This window comes from Mesoplodon densirostris, chromosome 2 (assembly GCF_025265405.1).
Source record: "Mesoplodon densirostris isolate mMesDen1 chromosome 2, mMesDen1 primary haplotype, whole genome shotgun sequence".
In the NCBI taxonomy this organism is placed as follows: domain Eukaryota; kingdom Metazoa; phylum Chordata; class Mammalia; order Artiodactyla; family Ziphiidae; genus Mesoplodon; species Mesoplodon densirostris.
This window is the reverse complement of record NC_082662.1, coordinates 11,490,935-11,508,928: the sequence shown is the minus strand read 5'-3', so window position 1 is coordinate 11,508,928 and position 17,994 is coordinate 11,490,935. Positions and strand designations below refer to the sequence as shown.

Genomic DNA, 17,994 nt, shown 5'->3' with positions numbered 1-17,994 from the left:
GCAGACAAGAGAAAGCCTGAAGTCCCCACCTTCAGGGTGGCTACCCCAAGGGGAACGGAAGGGGTGGTCTGTGTCAACAGGAGGCAATCCTGACTTTTCCCCTCCTGGACAGGCACTCATCTGATGTGCTCAACACGAAACGCGTTTCCGGAGAGTAAATTCATAAAAAATAACTGCACACACCTGCACGCACACACCTTGTAACCACGGCTTGCCATCCTCCTCTCTGGAGTGTTTACAGCCCTTAGTGACTCACAGCAAACACAGGATCCCCGTGGTGATCACTCTGGACAGCTTTCATGACACACTTGGTATGCTTATCTGCTGGGGCTAAAATCTGTACACACGCCAATGTGCCTGATTTTCCACTTTTGCCAACTGGCTGTGCCACAGGTGAGAAAGGCTAGAGCGGGGGCGTGTTTGCTACTTTTCCTTGGGCTATGCGTGCCCTGTGGCTCTTGAGATGATTGAAAAGGGAGTAAACTCTTCTTTCCCCAGAATGGCTGGAGGGTTCTAGCAAATCATCCAGTTGACTAAGTTGGAATATTACACAAAACATAAAGACCATTCTGGAAATTTCCTGATGACTCAGAAGGCCTTTCTGATGACTTGGAAGGCTAGCACTCCTTCAAAGCCACCTGTCTCATCAAATCCCAATATTTCAAACTTCAAATATTTAAAAAATTTTATACACACACACACACTCAAGTCCTTTGGACTCTGGATAAATGGGAATTTCCCCTCCCCCTCATGGCATAGGTAGGCAGCAGGCCCCATGGGTATGAAGGATGCTAACCATACAGATGACTGTCCAACAACTCTGAGGTGGGTAATATGATCCCATTTTAGAGATGGGTAAACTGAGGCTCGGGACATTAACTAACCTGCTTGGGGACACATAGCTAGTAAGCAGTAGAGCTGGTGAATTCAAACCAGGTTGTGTTTGATTCCAAACCTGGTGTCCTGCACTCACTGCCCCGGCAGAAGGAACTTTCAGTTCCCCTTTGTGAGCAGTCACACAGGGTGGAGGGGGCTGGGCCACAGGAAACCTCCCAAGGGAAACCAATCGGAAATATATTCAAGTGTAGTGACTTTCCGTCCTGATTGTCCAGAATAGCCAAGACCCCAATTATCTCTGTCCCACCACATTACTGAGGAGGCTCACACTAGACCCTCGTGGTCCTCGTGGGTGACTTTCCAAGAGCATCCCCGATTCCAACGGGGAGATTCAACCTCACACCAACCCAGCAGAAATCCTTTACAGAAGGGATAACTCAAAGCCGACCTAATGAGGAAATTGCTAAAGGCACAAAGATAAGCAAATGCTTGAGTTGCTTAAACCAAGGAATATCAAGGAGAGGACAAACTTCTTTTTTTAAGAGATAAAAATTTAAAGGAGAAATGGACCTGACACGTCATGTGAGTCTACTTTCTTAAGATCAAGACAAGGTCTTTTCACACTGCTTTGAGGTCTACAATCTGGGACCAAGTCCTGGCTGTGATACCTACTAGCTGTGTGATCTCAGTCAAGTTACTAATTTTCTGAGCACCAGTTTCCCCATCTGTGGATGAAATGAGCAACTGCATATCCCCCTGGGTTGCGGAAGGACTGACTGATGAAGACAAAGCTTGGCGTTTGGTCAGCACCAAGCCTGGCCCCCGGGAGGCCACAGGATGGAAGCCAGGACACAGAAACACAGGCCTGGTCCCCTCCTCCAGGGGATTTCATGTAAGCGGAAGGGGCAAGAGGAGACAAGAACTCGAATGGCTAATAAGGAAGGTAGTCTGGGTAGGCTTCAGATATGCCCAGTCTACGAAGATACTAATTTACCAACAACTTTTCAAAAATGACTTGGTCGGGAATTCCCTGGCGGTCCGGTGGTTTGAACTCGGCGCTCTCACTGCTGGGGGCCCGGGTTTGATTCGATCCCTGGTTGGGGAACTAAGATCCCACAAGTCACACTGCTAAAAAAAAAAAATGATTTGGTTCCTTTAGCCGACCGGCAATATCCTCTTGCCTTAGGGACTCAGCACCCACATACCTCACCTCATTCTCCTCTGACCACCTACCTACATACTAAAAAGCACCCGCTCCCATCACGCTAAGCCCTCACCTGGCTTTATTTTTTGTGCATAGCATTTACCATCCCCTGACACATCCTGTGTGTCTCCTGTGTGTACTGGAAATCTCCTCCCACAGCATAGAAGCTCCATGGAAACAAGGGCTGCAGTTGTCTTGTTGCTGCTACATCCCTGGCAGCTACAACAGTGCCTGGCAGGGGGAGATGCTCAAGAAATGTAACCGGATGAAGGGACAGTCAAAGAGGGAATCCTTCATGTTCTCAGTCTCAGAAGGCTCAGCGATCACCTGAACACTCTGCGGGGGCTCTGGAAGAATCTCTCCTCCAGTGGCGTCACTCCCACCACACCAACAGGGAGACTGAGTTAATGGAGTTTCTCAAGGTCAAACAGATTTGGGGCAGAACCAGGTGCAGACCGACACTGTGTCTAATTTCTGCATCTCCTGCTCTGTTCCCCAGTCCGGGCGCAAATGGTAACCTCCCCTGGAAGTGGCCCCACCCTGGAGGCCGGAGCTGTCACCGGCACAGGGTCTGTCACCCTGTCGATATCAGGACATCCCCCATGAGCAATGTCAAGGTGCCAAGCCTCCAACCCGCCAAGCAAGCATCTCTCTTTCCCCTTCCCCAGACCCCTGAAAGTGCCAATTTCCAGACACTGTCACCCAAAAGAGTACTCCTGCAGCTCCTTAAACCGAGCATCGCATTAGGCTGGGGACTAATGTGCTAAGATCCTGGGGTGAGTCACCTCACAGCCTGGCTAAAATGTTGATTTCAGCAATAATTTCAGCTTGTGGTTCCAAGCGCGAAGAGTTCCCACTGACCTCCCAGAGGAAGACCCCTCACGACAGCCAATGGCTTTGAGCACCTGTGTCCACGACACGCTGTCCTCAATGCCAGCCACCAAAGACCGTCTCAGAAACTACATTTGGTCTTTAAGAACCAGACGCCCAAAGAGGGTGAAGGGTGGTAGGGTAGAGAGAACTCAGAACTTTCTTGTTCTACTGCTGACTTGATCCAGTTTCATACCAGTGATGCCATCTGTAGATCAGGAAAGGAGATTTCCACTGCTCTCTGCCCCAAAGGGACACCAAGAGGGCCACTGGAGTAAGAACCACCCCCAGACCTCAGAGACAGGCATTTCTCAGCTACACCATGTCATCAGGATATTGTTATTATGAATACACAGTGGAGTCTATATAGACACAAAGTAAACCTATTTATCTCCAGCCAGCCCTCTTCTACCTGTGTACATAATAACAGCCTCCATTGGCCCAACAGTCAGCCTTGGATCACTGAAGTATTTTAAAGACAAGACAAATGTCATCTCAGCACAGTTCAGGAGGGTGGAGGTGGAGCAGAGAGCACCACATCCTAATGGGAAACTGAGTCAATGGGGGCACTAACAGGTGCCCCACAAGTAAAGCTGATGACTTACATCCATTGGCATCAACTATGACCCAGGCAAGGTGCTTTGAAGACATGAGCTTTTTTTTTTCTTTTTTTAACATCTTTATTGGAGTATAATTGCTTTACATTGCTGTGTTAGTTTCTGCTTTATAACAAAGTGAATCAGTTATACATATACATATATCCCCGTTATCTCCTCCCTCTTGTGTCTCCCTCCCACCCTCCCTATCCCACCCCTCTAGGTGGTCACAAAGCACCAAGCTGATCTCCATTTGCTATGCAGCTGCTTCCCACTAGCTATCTATTTTACATTTGGTGGTATATATAAGTCTATGCCACTCTCTCACTTCGTCCCAGCTTACCCTTCCCCCTCTCTATGTCTGTGTCTTTATTCCTGTCCTGCCCCTAGGTTCTTCATAACCATTTTTTTTTAGATTCCATATATATGGGTTAGCATACAGTATTTGTTTTTCTCTTTCTGACTTACTTCACTCTGTATGACAGACTCTAGGTCCATCCACCTCACTACAAATAACTCAATTTCGCTTCTTTTTATGGCTGAGCAATATTCCATTGTATATACATGCCACATCTTCTTTATCCATTCATCCAGACATGAGCTTTTGAATGATCAAAATGTTAGTCGAGATTATTAATATCTCCACTTTACAGATGGGTAAACTGGGTCTCAAAAAGATCAAGCAACTTGCCCAAGCCCTCCCATTTGCTTCTTCTTTGCATCTTTGCTCTGTTTCACACCAAGCTGTCTTGGTCTCTAACTGCTCTGTGCAACAGGGGAGGAGGTGGGACTGTCTCCAGCAGACCCAGCCCCTAAGCCAACCACCCAGGGACTCAAGCTCCTTCCAGGCCTCAGGGTCCCTCTTCCAGACCCTTGGTGACCCAAGACCTCAGTTGTTCCAGGACACCGGTGGCAGCTCAGCTAATCAGAGCCAGCTGGTTGGTGGTCCCAGCCCCTGTGGCTAGAACCCTTGACGCTCAGGATTCCATCTCCTGGGGAAACCAATACAGGCAGTCTGGAATTAGGGAGCCTGGCAGTTGGCTTTTTTCTCATAGGAAAGAAATAATTATTAGGTAAATAAGCCTGGTGTTTCCCAGTTGGTAAGCTTCCTGCCTGGGAGAGGCATTCTGGTGTCAATCCACAGACAAAATTTGAAATTCCAGTACCATGGCTTCAGGGCTTTGGGGCTTGGGCAAGTCCCTTAAACTCCGGCCTTTTCTGACCTCATCTTCCTGGAGATAACACAGCCTCACTGCCAGGGTGGTGATAAGATTTTAAGACACCGCATGTAAATTACTGGAACACATTGGGTGTTCAAGAAATAATGAATAATCATGTGGTTCCCCCCCCCCTCCGTTTTTCCTGGAAAAAGTATTCAAACTTGAAACTGGTGATGACAGACCCTTCTCGGAAGCCCTTCCACTTTCCTACTGTGGAATCTTGAGGATCCAGGGGTTCCTGTGCCCCACCCTCCATGACCTAACTTGAGCGGGGAGGGACCAGCTGAGACCGGAATGGAATGGAACGGGCGCATCCACTCGGAACATTTTAACACTCAAACGGGGCTCTCCGCTTGGTCTCCGCTTGGGGCGGATTAGCCAACGATGCACAATTAGACCACTGCATTTGTCTCCTCCGCGGCGATTTCTCTTTCTGCCTTAGTCGTTCAAGTGTACGAGAAACCTCTTTGCAAATGCGAGCCCTCACTTTCCTCTACGCGGGGTGGCGGGAAGGCTCCCCTCGGCACTTTGTGGGGCTGCCAGGTGGGTTACAGGTGCGGTCACAGGGGGCCTCCCCAACTTCGCGCGAGGCTGGCCCCTTTCCCACGCTTCCCAGATCAGGCGCGGGAAATGGCCCAAACCTGGGTCTCCAAGCGCCGCGGGATCGCACAGCTCCTGCAGGCTTGGCCTTGACCTCCCTCTGCAACTCTCTAGGGGGCTCTTGCCGGAAAGTCGCGGAGCCCCACAACCCCTGCCCTCATGCTTAAGACTAACTCCGCGTCCCGAACGTCTCCCCCTGCACCCCGTCCGGTGCTCTGGGTCAAGGGCGCGGCGAGAACTTTGCCACGAGCGGCGGCCCCATCCCGGCCGGGAGCGCCCCCGCGCGCCCGGCCCCGGCCCTCCCCCGGCCTGCGGCCGCGCCACCCTCCCCTCCCGGCGCGCACCTACCCGGCTGGCTGCAGTCGCCATCCGCTCGAACGGAGGGCGCCCCGGCGCCGGGCCGATCGCCGGGCCCCGCCGCGTCCGCACCCAGCTCGCAGGCTGCCGGTCCCGGGGGGCGCGCAGGCCCGGCCCCCGGCCCGCAGGAAGGCGCCGGCTCGCCCTGAGCCGCAAGCTGGCGGACGCGCTCCCAGGTGCCAGAGTCGGCCGCCCGCATGCCGCGTGCCCGAGGGGCGCTGCCCGCGGCGGCGCGGGGGGCTCCGACGGCGGGCGCCGGGCTCACAGCCCCCGGGGTCGCCGCCGCATCGGGGCGCAGCCGAGCGCCGGCCCCGCCGCCCGCCCGCGCGCGCGCGCCGGCCCTGGTCTCTCCGTCTCGCCGGACGCCAGGAGGTCCACAGCAGCCGCACACGAAGAATTCGGCCGCCGAGCCTCTCACGTGGGAACGACTCTCACTCGCGCGGCTCCTCCTCCCGCTCCTTCCGGGCTGGTGAGGGCCGCCGCTCGCCCCGCCCCCGGCCCCGCCCCCGGCCCCTCCGAGGCGCCCAGACTCGCCCCAAGGCCCGGGGGAGGGCCGCGTCGCCCCTTTGTAAGCCCGGCCCTGGCCGCTCGGTGCATCCCCAGCATGGTCATTCCTGGAGAAACTCAGGGTTAGAAAGATGGCCAGTGTCACAGGGGTCGGGAGTGACAGGCCTGAATCCAGGTCTTTGAAAACCGCAAGTGTGTGCATCAAGGGGACAGCTGCCTGGTACCCCAGTTTGCATGTGTCTCTCCACTCTTCTGATACCCTTGGGACAGCCTTGCTAAAGAGCTGAAGCCCCAGCAAGTGGCCGGGAGAGGGCGGAAAGAGCGGGCAGGAAAAGGGGTGGGAGCTCTGGGTCATCTCCTTCACTCACCTGTACTGTGTGACCAGTCCTTCTTTAAGTGCACACAGTACTGAGCGCAATGGCTGGTCCAGTGGGGAGGAAAACTGATATATGGTCCATACCTATGAGGAAGTTGTAAACCGGTGCGGGGCACTTCCTCCGTCTCAGCTTCCCCATCTAAAAAATGGGGCATCAGGACTTCCCACCCTGTCCACCCTCAGTGCTACTTCTGAGCACCCCTCTGGGCAGCCATGTGGCAGGTGAGGTGGTTCCCAGGAGAGGTCAGGAGCTGGGCGCCCCGAGTGGGTGGGTGGGGCAGTTATTAGGCCAGTCAAGCCCTGTAGGAATTGGTTCCTTGGAGGGTCTGCAAATCAGAGCCCACCCACTGCAGTGGGTGCTCCCGTGGCTGACAGAGCTTGCTGTATAGTGAGTTTGCAGCTCTGAACCCCCTTTGATTTGGGGATTACCGTGTTCTTTAGAAGGACTAATTATCTCCCCACAGCCCTGGAAGGCAGGTCCGGTTTTCCCCCGTGGTAGACATGGGAAGGCGAGGCTACGTGGCTAGGTAAGGAATCACACACTTTCCGTGGTGTCCTCAGTTTCCCCTTCCAGACAGCATGCACCCCACCCCTTCTAGGCCTGGTTCAGTCACCTATGGCTCCCACTGGCCCAGGCCTGAGCTCTGGGAACTTCTAGGTACTGGCATATGGCTCTCCAGCCATTGGTGGGAACCAGATTACTTTCCCCCCCCCCCCCACCCAATCTCTAAAACCTTCTGCAGGTCACTTTCCTGACTGGGTGAGGAGCCCTGCATCTGAGCAACCACGATGGCCTCGCCAACATCCACCATGGCCTTCCCAGGTTCCACCCCACCCCCTCCCTTCCTTGCCCTCCCAATGACTGGGACACTAGCCCAGCTGTGGAAGGCCACAGAGCTGCCTCAGACCCCCTCCCCCTGTCGAACTGGACCCCCCAACTGCCCCGTGGAGGGCTGACAGGTACGCCAAACGCTGGTGGTGCTCGCGGCTCGGGAAGAAAACCACCCATGGGGTTAAACACCCATACGGCTCTGGGAGAAGGAAACTGACCCCACACCAAGTGATAGGAGATGCTAGGAATCCCCCAAGTCCTCTGCCTTTGCTGGGAAAACCATCAGAACAGAACAAAAGAAAGATCGCTCTGAGCCCTCATGGGAGAAGAAGCTGGGAGTGCCCTTGCATTCTGGAGACCTCTGGTCCAGGAGACTCTGTTTTGGATGCCTTCAGGGATGCAACAGGGACACGACTGAATGAGGTGGGCAGTGCAGGGACTGCTGTGGTCTGTTTCACAGGGCATTTAGGTTGTATTCTTTTTACTTAGAAATTCTTTGCGTATTAAACTTGTAGGGAGGCTCTTTGCTTCCACAAAGAAACATGCTCTTTCCCATATTTCTTGAAGTACATGGAACTCTTGGTCAGCCTCCTAGTTTCCCACTTTTGATAGAAACATTCACTGTCCCGTTAACTCCGTAACGAGAAAACAGCAGGGCAAGCACAAATATGTAGCACCTGCCACTTGGATTCAACGTCAGGGAGACCTTAGGAGTGATGGGGACTGCGGCAAACAAGAGGCCACCAGCCCCTGTAGCAGGGGCAGTAGATTGCTGTCATACAGGAACTTGGCTCTAGTGTTACTAGAGGTTCTGGATTTTATTTTGGAGCTACTAGGAATATGAATTTTTTTTAAAAAACTTATTTATTTATTTTTGACTGCGTTGGGTTTTCATTGCTGCATGCAGGCTTTCTCCAGTTGTGGCTAGCGGGGGCTACTCTTCGTTGCGGTGCACAGGCTTCTCCTTGCGGTGGCTTCTCTTGTTGTGGGGCACGGGCTCTAGGTGCACAGGCTTCAGTAGTTGTGGCTCGTGGGCTCTAGAGTGCATGCTTAGTAGTTCTAGTGCACAGGCTTCAGTAGCTGTGGCACGTGGCTCAGTACTTGTGGCTCGCGGGCTCTAGAGCGCAGGCTCAGTAGTTGTGGTGCACGGGTTTAGTTGCTCTGTGGCATGTGGGATCTTCCCGGACCAGGGCTCAAACCCGTGTCCCCTGCATTGGCAGGCGGATTCTCAACCACTGCGCCACCAGGGAAGCCAGGAATATGAATTTTTATGTGAAGTCTAAATTTGAAATGTTGGCAACTTTTTAAAACCTAAGAAGAAAGAGGAGAGGGAGGAGAAAGAATAACAAAGGAAATATGTCTAGAAGTCTCTATTTGGCCTGTTGGTCCCCTCTGCAACCTCTCAGGAGTCTGCACGTGTTTTCTACTGATGTTTCAATGATCCAAGCTGTTTCTCAAGCCCCCAGCCCTGGGGAAATTCTGCTGCTCTCCTTTCTAGGCCAAGTTTGGCCTGGCTCTGTGTGTGTGTGTGTGTGTGTGTGTGTTTTCCCCACACTCAGGGCCAGGAATTCACATGGCAGTTGGGCACACCTGCCCGTGCTTTCTGGGGTTTTCAGACTGCCCAGGCCTCCCCATTTGGCTTCAGCCTCTCTGTCTCCCTCCCTCTCTCTCTGTCCACAGCTCTGCTAGCAGGCCAACCTCTGACAGCAGCAGCCTGCAGCCTTCCAGAAAACCATCTGCCTTGGGTGGGAAGTCTTTCCTCCTGGAGGTATGTTTCTGATTCTGAGGACACCCTGGGCCTACGAGATGTTTCTGCTCAGCTCTGCAACAGGAGATGCAACAGCCGGGAAGCGACAGCCCATTTTCTGCTCTGAGCAGCTTGGGCAGGCCCTCTAGGAATGGCAGCTCCAGGGTGGTTTTCATCGGAGACTCCAAGCCCAGGTTGGCTTCTGAACGTGCAGCCTTGCAGAAGGGCCCTACGCTGGGGTTAATGTCGTTGCCTTGAAATTCTTAATTATCTTTGAACTAAGGGCCTCACATGTTCATTGTGCATTGGGATCCGCAAATTAGGTAGCTGGTCCTATTCCCAGAAGATCTACCCGGCCTCCCTGGGGGATGCTGAGAATTGATGTTGGAGACAGCTGGGCCTGGGATGTGGCCACTGTGTCCTTCTCCAGCATACATTGTGTCCGGCCTCTGCAAGGCAGCGGGAAGGGAGGATTTGGGTGTGGGGCAAGGATGAGGAACTGGCCCCATCCAGTCCTCCCGATAACTCCTAAGGAGCAAAGGCATAGTGAGAATTCGAGGTGGGGGTGGGCAGGGGTGGGGATGAGCAGCCCAGCCCGAGGGTTGGGAGGCTGCTCTAGTTCTAAGCTCTGAGGCCAGACGATGTCCCCATGACCCTTACCTCAGGCCAATACAGCGCCACCAAAGGAAACAAAAAGGAGGCTGGAGCACAGAGACACAAGGGATCATTGCAGTTCCCGTTCACAGTGTGCCTTCATTGCCAGGGGAACTTCCTTTAGATCACAGGAGCAAGTGACATGACAAGATATACTTGGCTTAAGGAACAAAACCAGAAACACTGTACTAAAGAACGCCACTATATTTGATATCTACTTGAAATTGAATATTTGAGCCCACTGGAATGTTTCAGGGTTTGTTTTTTTTTTTTTTTTTCTCGGCTGTGTTCTTAGTATTTGTAGAGGAGGTTTTACTGAGATCTTCCAGCCAACAGTACTCTTTTCAAACACCTGGCACTAAGACAAGGTAGCAACTGTGGATTCTTAGGAATCTGCACCGTTTTGTCTATAACACCCTCATGAGTTCCTGGAGTCTGGAGACCTCGGTAGCAATCCCCTAGCTTGTGTGTGACTGTGGAAAAGGGTCATTCTGTCTCTGCAACTAAGCGCCCTCGCCGGCAAAAGCAAAATGAACGGCTGGGTTAGCAGATGTGAGGAGGGCCTTCCCAGCTCTGCCCGCTCTGGTTGAGTGAGTCTTTTTAATCCTTCTCTTGATGGCTGTGGGGGTATGTTTGGTGTGTGTTGCTAGTAGTGGGAGCAAGTGTATTAGCTATCTACTGCTGCGTGACAAATCTCCCCAAAACGCAGAGGCTTGAAACAAGAAGCATTTATTATCTCTCAGTTTCTGTGGGTCAGGAATCCAGGGTGGCCTGGCTGGGTGCCTCTGGCTCAGGAATTCTGCGCAGGCTGCCGGCAAGGTGTCAGCCGGGGAGCAAAGGCAAAGTCAACTCAAGGCTCTCCTTGGGGAGTATCTACTCCCCAGCTCACCCATGTGGCTCTGGAAGGATTCTGTTTCTTGTGTTGGACTGAGAACCTCAGCTCCTCCTGGGCTGTGGGTCTGAGGCCACCCTCAGTTCTTTGCCATAGAGCTATAGATCTACTCGAAAAATCGCAGCTTGCTTCCCTCAAGGGCCTCAAGGGCTTCAAGCAAGAAAGGGTGTGCACAAGATGGAAACCTCTGTCTCTGTAACCTAATCTTGGAAATGGCATCCATCACCTTCTCCCTGTTCTGTTCATTAGAAGTAAATCACAGGACTTCACTAGTTGTGCAGTGGTTAAGAATCCACCTGCCAATGCAGGGGACACGGGTTCGAGCCCTGCTCTGGGAAGATCCCGCATGCCGCAGAGCAACTAAGCCTGTGCGCCACAGCTACTGAGCCTGCACTCTAGAGCCTGCGAGCCACAACTACTGAGCCTGCGTGCCACAACTATTGAAGCCCGTGCGCCTAGAGCCCATGCTCCACAACAAGAGAAGCCACTGCAATGAGAAGCCCACGCACCACAACAAAGAGCAGCCCCCCCTCGCCGCAACTAGAGAAAGCCTGCACCCAGCAACGAAGACACAACACAGCCATAAATACATAAGTAAAAAAATTTTAAAAAAGTGAATCACTAGGTCCTGTCCACCCTGGATGGGAGGGGTTGACTACAGGAGGCAGGGGTCTTTGAGGGCTATCTTGGAGGCTGCCCACCCCAGGAGGCTGGGGACACATTTTTGGGAGGCAGAGAGACCAGGACTCAAATCCTGCCTCTGATACACACTAGTGTATGATCTAGAAGAAATGATTTCACCCCTGGAAGCTTCCGTTTCCTCCTCTGTAAGATGGAGATGACTGTGGCCACTACCTCATAGGGTTGTGGAAGGAGGTTTCAATGAGAAGAGGCACACGCAGGGCTCTGAATGGTGATTAGCACAAGGTAAACCCTCAAAAAAGTGGGCCTGAGGACACTGCCGGAGGAGGCTGGAGTGACGTGCCCATTGTTTCTAAGCCAGATGAGCATTACCAGCTATTCCATGGAGATCTGCAGCCTTTGATCTATTTCTCAGAAGTCCTTCTGGCAGGCCCTGGGATGCTTTTGTGGCTGAGGCCACCAGTGGGTATGTACTGATTTCCTCTTCTTCCCTTGGCCATCCCAGTAGGACTCTGGGGCACAGGTGCAGTGGGAAGGATTAGACTGGGATTTCCCCCTATACCTACTTAGACCTCAGCCCTTGGGGGATAGAGGATTTTACCCCTGTTCCATCCTGCCATCTGTCCTGGTGAGGACTTCTTGGCTGGAGCCCTTTGTGCGCCTGTCATGGGCTCATTGGTATTCTTTGGTGATCTTTCCTGGGTCCCAAATGACTTGGTGAAGATCCTGACCACCTCTGCCAGCAGAAGCTTAGCCCAAAGCCAGGCATTGAAGTATTTTCACTGAGTGCGGCTGGCTTCTGTGCCCTGCCTCTCAGACCGTCTTGCGTCCCAAATTAGATTCTCAGCTGCACCAAAAGGAAAAAGTCCTTCCTCATCCAGGGGCCATATCTCTCCCGTCTCCTCTAAGCCTCTTTTTGGGGAGTTCATGTCAGGCAGGGAGGTTTCTGCAGAAAGCTGAAATGTTGCAGCTTATTCAGAATAAATAACAATAACATCAAAAATACTACGGCTTGGGCCTCCCTGGTGGCGCAAGTGGTTGAGAGTCCGCCTGCCGATGCAGGGGATACGGGTTCGTGCCCCGGTCTGGGAGGATCCCATATGCCGCGGAGCGGCTGGGCCCGTGAGCCATGGCCGCTGAGCCTGCGCGTCCGGAGCCTGTGCTCCGCAACGGGGGAGGCCACAACAGTGAGAGGCCCGCATACCGCAAAAAAAAAAAAAAAAAAAAAAAAAAAAAAAAAAAAAAAAAAAAAAAAATACTACGGCTTGGGGACTTCCCTGGTGGTGCAGTGGTTAAGAATCTGCCTGCCAATGTAGGGGACACGGGTTCGATCCCTGGTCCGGGAAGATCCCACATGCTGCGGAGCAACTAAGCCCGTGCGCCACAACTACTGAGACTGTGCTCTAGAGCCCGTGAGCCACAACTACTGAGCCCACGTGCTGCAACTACTGAAGCCCGCGCGCCTAGAGCCCGTGCTCTGCAACAGGAGAAGCCACCGCAATGAGAAGCCCGTGCACCGCAATGAAGAGTAGCCCCCGCTCGCCGCAACTAGAGAAAGCCCGCGCGCAGCAACGAAGACCCAACGTAGCCAAAATACTATGACTTCTAATAGTAATACTGGCAAACACTTACACAGCACTTACTATATGTGCCGGGCACTGTTCTAAAAACTTTAGACATTCATTTAATTCTCCCAGCAACTCTGAGAGTTACGTGTACTATTATTATCATCCCCATTTTACAAATGAGGAAACAGACACAGAGAAGTTAAGTCACTTACCCAAAGGCACACAGCCAGTGAGTAGGCAGGACTCAAGCTTAATGTAGTCTGGCTGCAGAGTTTAGGCTAATAACCATCATGCTACCTTGGCAACATGTGTCATTGAACACTCACTTCACCCCAGGGACTGTCCTTTTAGGCTCGTTCAACCCTCCAAACCACCCTATCCCCATGTCCCAGCTGAGAAAACTGAGGTTTAGAGAAGACAAAGGGACTTATCCAAGATGATGAGGCTGTTCAATGCAGGATTGGGAGTCTAACCCTCAGAAGTGAGGGGTGTTCTCTGGGGGAATGCCTTGCATGTCAGGGTTATGGAGAATGCCTGCCTGTAGGCACAGTGGAATAGTCAACCCTTCCTTGATTACCTCCTGGACGTGGGACTCAGGGAGCCCTCAGCAGGGCATCTGGGGATGGGGCCTCTGCTGCCCCCGGTGGCCACTGGAGGTACTTCACCTTCCTCAACTGTGGGTTGGTGGCTCCTGGGAATGGGACCATTGTATCTACCACCACAATTTTCAGGCCCCGTGTTTTCACTTCCTATGTGTGATTCAAGAGACACAGAGAGCTATGGGCCAGTGAGTGCCCAAGATAAGAATAATGGTTACTGTTTACTGAGCACTTCCTTCTCTGTGCCAGGCACTCTGCCAGGTACTTGTTACTTAAATGTTATAATTTAGTTTACCAATGCACAGAGATAGAATCATCATTGTTAAGGGTTATTTATAATATTGGATAGAGCACTTTACACATATTAGCTCATTTTTATCCTCATGACACTACATAAGTACTATCACAATCCTCACTTTATCAGTGAGGAAGCCAAGGAACACAGAGGTTTAGTAGCTTGCTTGAGGTCACCCAGTAGAATAGGATGGAGCTAGGATTTAGAGGCAGGCAGTTCTGGCTCCAGAGCCAGTTTTCTTAATTATTATGCACTATTTTGTATTATTATAAAAATTATTATTATTCTGATTTTACAGTTGCAGAAACCAAGGCTTAGAGAGTGGAGGGATTTATCTAAGATCACACAGCTGGTAAGTTTAGACCCAGTATTTCAACCACGTCTGTCTTCATTTATTCATTCGTTGACTCAGAAAATACCGATTGTGTACCAACCATGTGCCAGGCACAGTACTGGGCTCTGGAGGTAAAGGACCATGTGGTCTAGCCTGCCATGGGTACCTGGGGTGTACCAGCATGTGACACCAAGCGGGCCTAAGGCAGGCCCCTGGGAAAGACTGGCAATTTCTGCAAAGTTGAAACTATTCCTCCCTCCCCGGAACCAGGAAGGGTCTGGATTCCTAGATCACTGCTCTCCCAGTTTCATCTCCATGGCAAATACCTGCAGAATGGCTCTTACAGGGACACGGTAAAGAAAACCGATTAGACTCGGGAGAGGCTATGGTGAGGGTCTGCGGCATGGAGTTCTAGACTTTTCTTTCTGCAACTGCCCTTTACTTACTAGTAAAGTTGGGCAAGTCAGACCACCTTCCAGGGGCCTCAGTTTCCCCACCTGTGAAATGGAGATAAGAATACTTGCTCATCTCCCCATGACTGTCCTGTGAGGAACAAAGGAGACCAGAAGTGCGAAAGCCCACGTAACTGCGGAGGGCCAAACACCCAGGCTGAGGGGCCGGTTAAGGAACCATTTGGTTATTTGCTTGTTCATTTCATGGGGTCCATCTGCACTCAGCATCTGCCATGAGTCCACTCCTTCCCTAGATACTGTGGGGAAGGGCGACAGGCCCCCGAGTGTAGAAAGGTCACGGTCCACTTGGACATTCAGATGAGAAAGGAGAACGGCTGGCGGATATGACTTTGATTATGACTCTCTGTGCCATAGAGGCCTTACCACTGGGACAGTGACGAGCCCTTGCCACCTCCCTCCCCAGGGAAACAAAACGATCTCAAAGACCAGGCTAGCAAATGGTTTCAATATTCTTGCAGGCAGGGTGAGCTCTGAGGCCCAGAGATGCTGGCCTGTCCTGTCCCTTTAAGGCTTAAGGTGCCAATCTCTCCTAAAGCAACAGCTCTCACAGTGGTCAGAAGCAAGTTGGAACCATGGAGTAAGAACCTTGTGCAAAGGCCTGGGCCTTTCATGTGAAGGTCTCTGAGCTACCTGCAAGTAGTAATTAGGTATCTCAAGGCCGAGGTGGGGTATATCTGTTCAAAGACAAAGCTGGCTTCTCCTTCTGAGAGAAACAGAAGTCCAGAGAGGCTCAGATACTTGTCCAGAGACACAGCAAATCAGGGCCCAAGCAGACTGACTTCAGGAAGCCCTAGAGCAGTGGTTCTTGAAGTGTGGCCCCTAGACTAGCTGTATCAGCACCATCCCTGTGCATTTATGAGAAACGCAAATTCTCTGCCCCATCCCTACCACCTGAATCAGAAACTCCTGGGGTGGGGCCTGACAGTCTGTTTTAACAGCCCTCTCCATGTAACCCTGATGCTGATAAAGGTGAGGGCCACCGCCAAGGCCTGGAAGAAGGACTTCTAGGTCTTCATGTCCTTCTGAGTTGTGGGGGAGGAAAGAGGCAGTGGAGCACAGCAAGGTCATTTTGTCAGTGGCTGTGGCCTCACAGCTACATAACCACCCCTCCCCCACCCCGATGGATTTTTGCACCGAGAGTCCAAACCCTAGGGGCCTCCCTTGTCAGGAGGCCACCTGCCTGGGCTCTGGGAGGCCTGTCCACACATGCCCCAGGCCGCTTTCCTGTAATTACAGGCTCTACCTGCTTGTCCGCCCACCAGAACTCAGGCATGTCAGCCAGAGCGACTCCGGCTTCTCCCACCCTGAAGGCAGAGCATGCACGGCCTCCATCAGCACCTCGGGCTCTGTGTCCACAAGGCCTCCAGCAAAGCCAGGAACGGGCCTGACATTTTGCCCCCAGCGGCCTCTGTGTGGGCCAAGCTCAGGAGGAAGAACGTTCTGCACCCTGGACATCAGGAAGTAACCTTAGGCCCTGGTCTCCGGATTCTCTGGGCAGAAATCTGCAATGGCTCCTAGTCCCACAGGGACTAATTAGAATTTGTTCTAAATTTTTCTTTCCCCAGAATTGTCCTTTAAATATCTTTGGAACTGGTTTCAGGAGGCAGATGTATCGAACAGCTACGTGGAAGGACTGTCATCTTCCCCCTGAAGTTTCTCATTAAAACAAACAAGCAGAAATGTGTTGTCTAATGTGAAAGGAGCTGCATTCTTTTTGTTTCTAAAGATCTGACCTTTGAAAGTAGGATGTTTCTCCCAGATTAGGGGCCTAGTGGAGGGATGCTCCTGGATTCCTGGAGTGAAGGACAACCCCACGAGCTGCTGGGTGAGACCAGTCCCACCTCCCTTGTAAATTCAAGGCGGGGACGGGGTTTTAAAGTGATACATGCCCATGGCACCAGGCACACAGCAAGCACACACTCAGATTTGTGGATTGTTGGAAAGATCCTGAGTCCTGGCTCAGGGCCTCCCAGTTGGCTTGTGCTAAGCTTAACAAGTCCCTTCCCATTTCTTCTAAGAAAAGGATCCCATGTCTTAATAAATAACAACAGCTACCTTTCACTGTGGGCCCAGTGGTATGATAGGCCCTCTAGTGGTTTTATCTCATTTAATCCCTCAACTGCCCTATGAGAGGGGGTACTGTTGTGATAACCACTTTATTTATTTATTTAAAAAAAATTTTTTTTTTTTAGGCTGCGCCGTGAGGCGTATGGCATCTTAGTTCCCCGACCAGGGGTTGAACCCGTGCCCCCATGCATTGCGAGCTTGGAGTCTTTTTTTTTTTTTTTTTTTTTTTTTTTTTTTGCAGTACGCGGGCCTCTCACTGTTGTGGCCTCTCCCGTTGCGGAGCACAGGCTCCAGACGCGCAGGCTCAGTGGCCATGGCTCACGGGCCTAGCTGCTCTGCGGCACGTGGGATCCTCCCAGACTGGGGCACGAACCCGTGTCCCCTGCATCGGCAGGCAGACTCTCAACCACTGCGCCACCAGGGAAGCCCATGAGCTTGGAGTCTTAAACCACTGGACCACCCGGGAAGTCCCATGATACCCACTTTAAAGCAGGGTAAACTGAGGGTCAGAGAAGGGAGCAGAGGTTGCAAACTGGTGGCCCTAGAGCCAGTTACGGCCTGTGAATGTGTTTTCGTTTCCTAGTATTCTACTAAAAGGCATTTTAAAAATTAGTTGCCAACATTTAAAAATTTGGATAAATTACACCAAAAAATTCAGATATTTAGCTTTATTTTGAAACCATCAGGAGGTCTGGTGCTAGAACCCCCATTCCATCCCCCAGGGTAACAGTGCGTCCTCCATTCCTCAACCCCTGCTCCCTCGTTCCTGTAAGTCACCACATGGGTGCTCCAGGCACGGAGTCCACAACTGCTGGTCTTAGGCCACAGGTGGTGATGGGCAAAGTCAGTGCTTGTCTGGGTCTGTCTGTCTGTCTGTCTATCTGTCACTCTTTGTGTATCTCACCAGTGCCCACTTCCAGGAGAACCCGATGTTAGATGAGAAGGAGCACTGGACCAGGGAGTCAGGAGATGTGGGTGTTCGTTCTGTTGACTGGGTGACCTTGGGCCAACCTTTTCCCTCCCCAGGCCTCAGTTTTCCCGTCTATACAATTCGGAGGTTGGATAAAAAGGTCTCCCAGAGCCCCTGTGCTCCTATCAATCAGTCTAAGGAAGGCTCCTCTCAGCCGCAGAGCCCGTTGGGAAACTGTCCTGAGGGCTTGCAGTCAGGCCAGGTGCAGGCTTGCCCACCTGAGCCGTCCTGTGGCCATGAGCACCTCTGGGCAGGGAGACAGTCTCACAAACCCAGAGCTCTGCCATCAGCACCAGCAGGGGCCAACGGTCTGACTCTTCCCAGTGATGGAAAGGCGGGTTCCACCCGTGGAGC

At 52.2% G+C, this 17,994-nt stretch overlaps 1 protein-coding gene across 2 annotated transcripts in view; it reads right to left on the bottom strand.

The window, feature by feature from the left end:
* Positions 1-17,994, bottom strand: part of KAZN (kazrin, periplakin interacting protein) — a 469,682-nt gene that overhangs the window by 155,386 nt on the left and 296,302 nt on the right. The window contains exon 1 of one of the 2 annotated variants that reach the window (XM_060079962.1): positions 5,676-5,883. The exons of the other annotated variant lie outside the window; for it this stretch is intronic. Coding sequence (XP_059935945.1) covers positions 5,676-5,883 — 208 coding nt within the window. Of the gene's footprint in view, positions 1-5,675; positions 5,884-17,994 lie in introns of those variants that run through there. 2 annotated transcript variants of the gene reach the window in all.